Source organism: Cantharellus anzutake, assembly GCF_015039405.1.
Source record: "Cantharellus anzutake strain C23 chromosome Unknown EI90scaffold_35, whole genome shotgun sequence".
Classification (NCBI taxonomy): Eukaryota; Fungi; Basidiomycota; class Agaricomycetes; order Cantharellales; family Hydnaceae; genus Cantharellus; species Cantharellus anzutake.
This window is the reverse complement of record NW_024066985.1, coordinates 403862-405937: the sequence shown is the minus strand read 5'-3', so window position 1 is coordinate 405937 and position 2076 is coordinate 403862. Positions and strand designations below refer to the sequence as shown.

At 47.9% G+C, this 2076-nt stretch overlaps 1 protein-coding gene across 1 annotated transcript; it reads left to right on the top strand.

Moving 5' to 3' along the window:
- Positions 1-227: 227 nt before the first annotated feature.
- EI90DRAFT_3125995 (uncharacterized protein) lies at positions 228-1244 on the top strand (the record flags this gene model as incomplete). The annotated part of the gene is made up of 1 exon (XM_039063886.1): positions 228-1244. One exon carries the CDS (start codon positions 228-230, stop codon positions 1242-1244), a length of 1017 nt encoding a protein of 338 aa, XP_038914339.1.
- Positions 1245-2076: the final 832 nt, after the last annotated feature.

Here is a 2076-nt window from a genome sequence, read left to right as displayed (position 1 = left end):
TATCCTCTGTCAAAGTATGTGGGGTTTTCAGAAATATTCTGCGCTTGTGCTGCGATCACTAAGTGTGCAATATAACAGAGAATAATACAGATATTCTCTGTACTATTCGGCTACGAATAATCTTCTCTTAAACGCAGTGAATGTTTTAGGGTTAGTGGGGGGTCGTAACCTTGGTTGCCGACCCCCAATGTCTGCAAAGTGTACAACAAGCAAAGGACAACATTCAAATGCACATTCTTTGTACTCCAACCGTCTGGACGTGCATCGCGCAATTACCCAACTTGAAAGCAGTCCACTCACCATTATTCCAGGGGAGATTCAACAACTATGCATTCGATTCCTCGGCCTGGCATGGTATCGGACCCCCCACATTAGACACTCCATTCCCATCTCTTCGCGCTATCGAGATGGCAGTCCCGTCTCAGTTAGCAGCCATCGTCCTGGGGTATTATCCCTTAGATGGCGTACGTTCTCTCGGACTGCTACTGATTGACTATAAGTACAATCCACCAACAGAGCAGTCGCTAATCCAAATAGTCACAACGTGCAAATGCTTGCATCGATTACTCCTCATCACCCCTCATTTCAGGCTCCCTGTACTGAAATTGCCTCTGTCTCCTGAGCTCACTCATTTGGTGGTCTGCACTGACGGCGTTGAGACGATTGACAATGCCGACTTGATGTATATATGCTCTAAGATGCCCAACCTTGAAGTTTTGGATTTAATCCCGACACAAGTCTGTAGAAATCATCCTCCGGGCCTAACGCTGGAAGTCATACGATCGATCGCAGGGATATGCCCTCGTCTTGAGCGCGCTTCGTTGTACATTGATATGGACATCTCGGGTATCCAATTTTCCTTCGATGACCCTCCTTTTCCTTTGAATCATCCACTTTCCACTCTATACTTTACGCCATCCCAGGTCCTGAACCGTACTGAGGTGGCAATGTATTTGTGCACTTTGTTTCAGGACCCTCAACGTGCACCGGCGATTAAGGCACCGAAAGTTAGTTTCCGTCAACAGCTCGGATGCTGGGATGGGCCACATTTCCATTCCACTGAGCAGAATCCTGAGGAGGAATGGAAGTGCGTTGGGGAGATTATGGATACGCTTAGAAGGCACGCCATCGCTTCTTTCCAGACTCGATTGGCACAGAACGATGCAGAATTGAAGGCATTACGGGAGAAACTCCGATTATATACCGCCGTGGAGCACCTAATGAAGGGACTTCCTGGCGTTTGAATCCTCTTCGGTGGTTACAACGATACACGGAACTAGCGTTTTGGGGTGGAGATGAAGCTTTTAGGTTCTCCTTGTACTTACTCAAAGCACTCTGACCCACAATGCCATAAGCCGTGGGATTCAGGCTGTTCGCTATAGTGTTCGTGTTGCTTCACCCAACCCTGCACAGTACCGGTGCACCAACAGCACCCACTACAACAGGGCGAACATCATTGGACTGATCATAAAGAAAAGGACGAAACAAGACGGACGGTTGGGAGGGGAGTGTATGGGGGAGACATTTGGATGTGTCCCAAACTCCGACCAACTGAAGGAGGGGGAATCGCGCTTCGAATTTGGGTTGTACCTGGGAAACGATGTTATTTGACTCGTGGCCAGAACAGCACTGAGGAAGACTGGAGTGAATGCTTTGGATGAATTGCGATCGCAGGACGAGGAAAACATCATCCAATTGCAAGCAGTTAGCAGGAGGTACTGAAGGAAGACATTGAAACACGATGAGAAGGGATACGCGAGTAGTGCTGATGCCATGTCGGGCAACCCATAGTGAGTCAGAGAATGACAGTGCGATTAACTGTTCTGAAAAATAAACGAAACTAGAGGAAGGTGGACAAATTCTTATTTACCAAGTTTTGCCCACACGCTGGACGTATCTCCAATCCAATCCAGCCTAAGAGCAACTGATCTGTCAGCAGCAGATTTGGGGTCAGAGAAACTAGTGGACTTCAAGTCCAGTCATCATAATTAACCACGAACGGATGAACGGTACTCGACTGCGATTGCTGCATCATATCTGAACTCCTATAATTCTCGGCGAGGCAGAAAGCCAGAG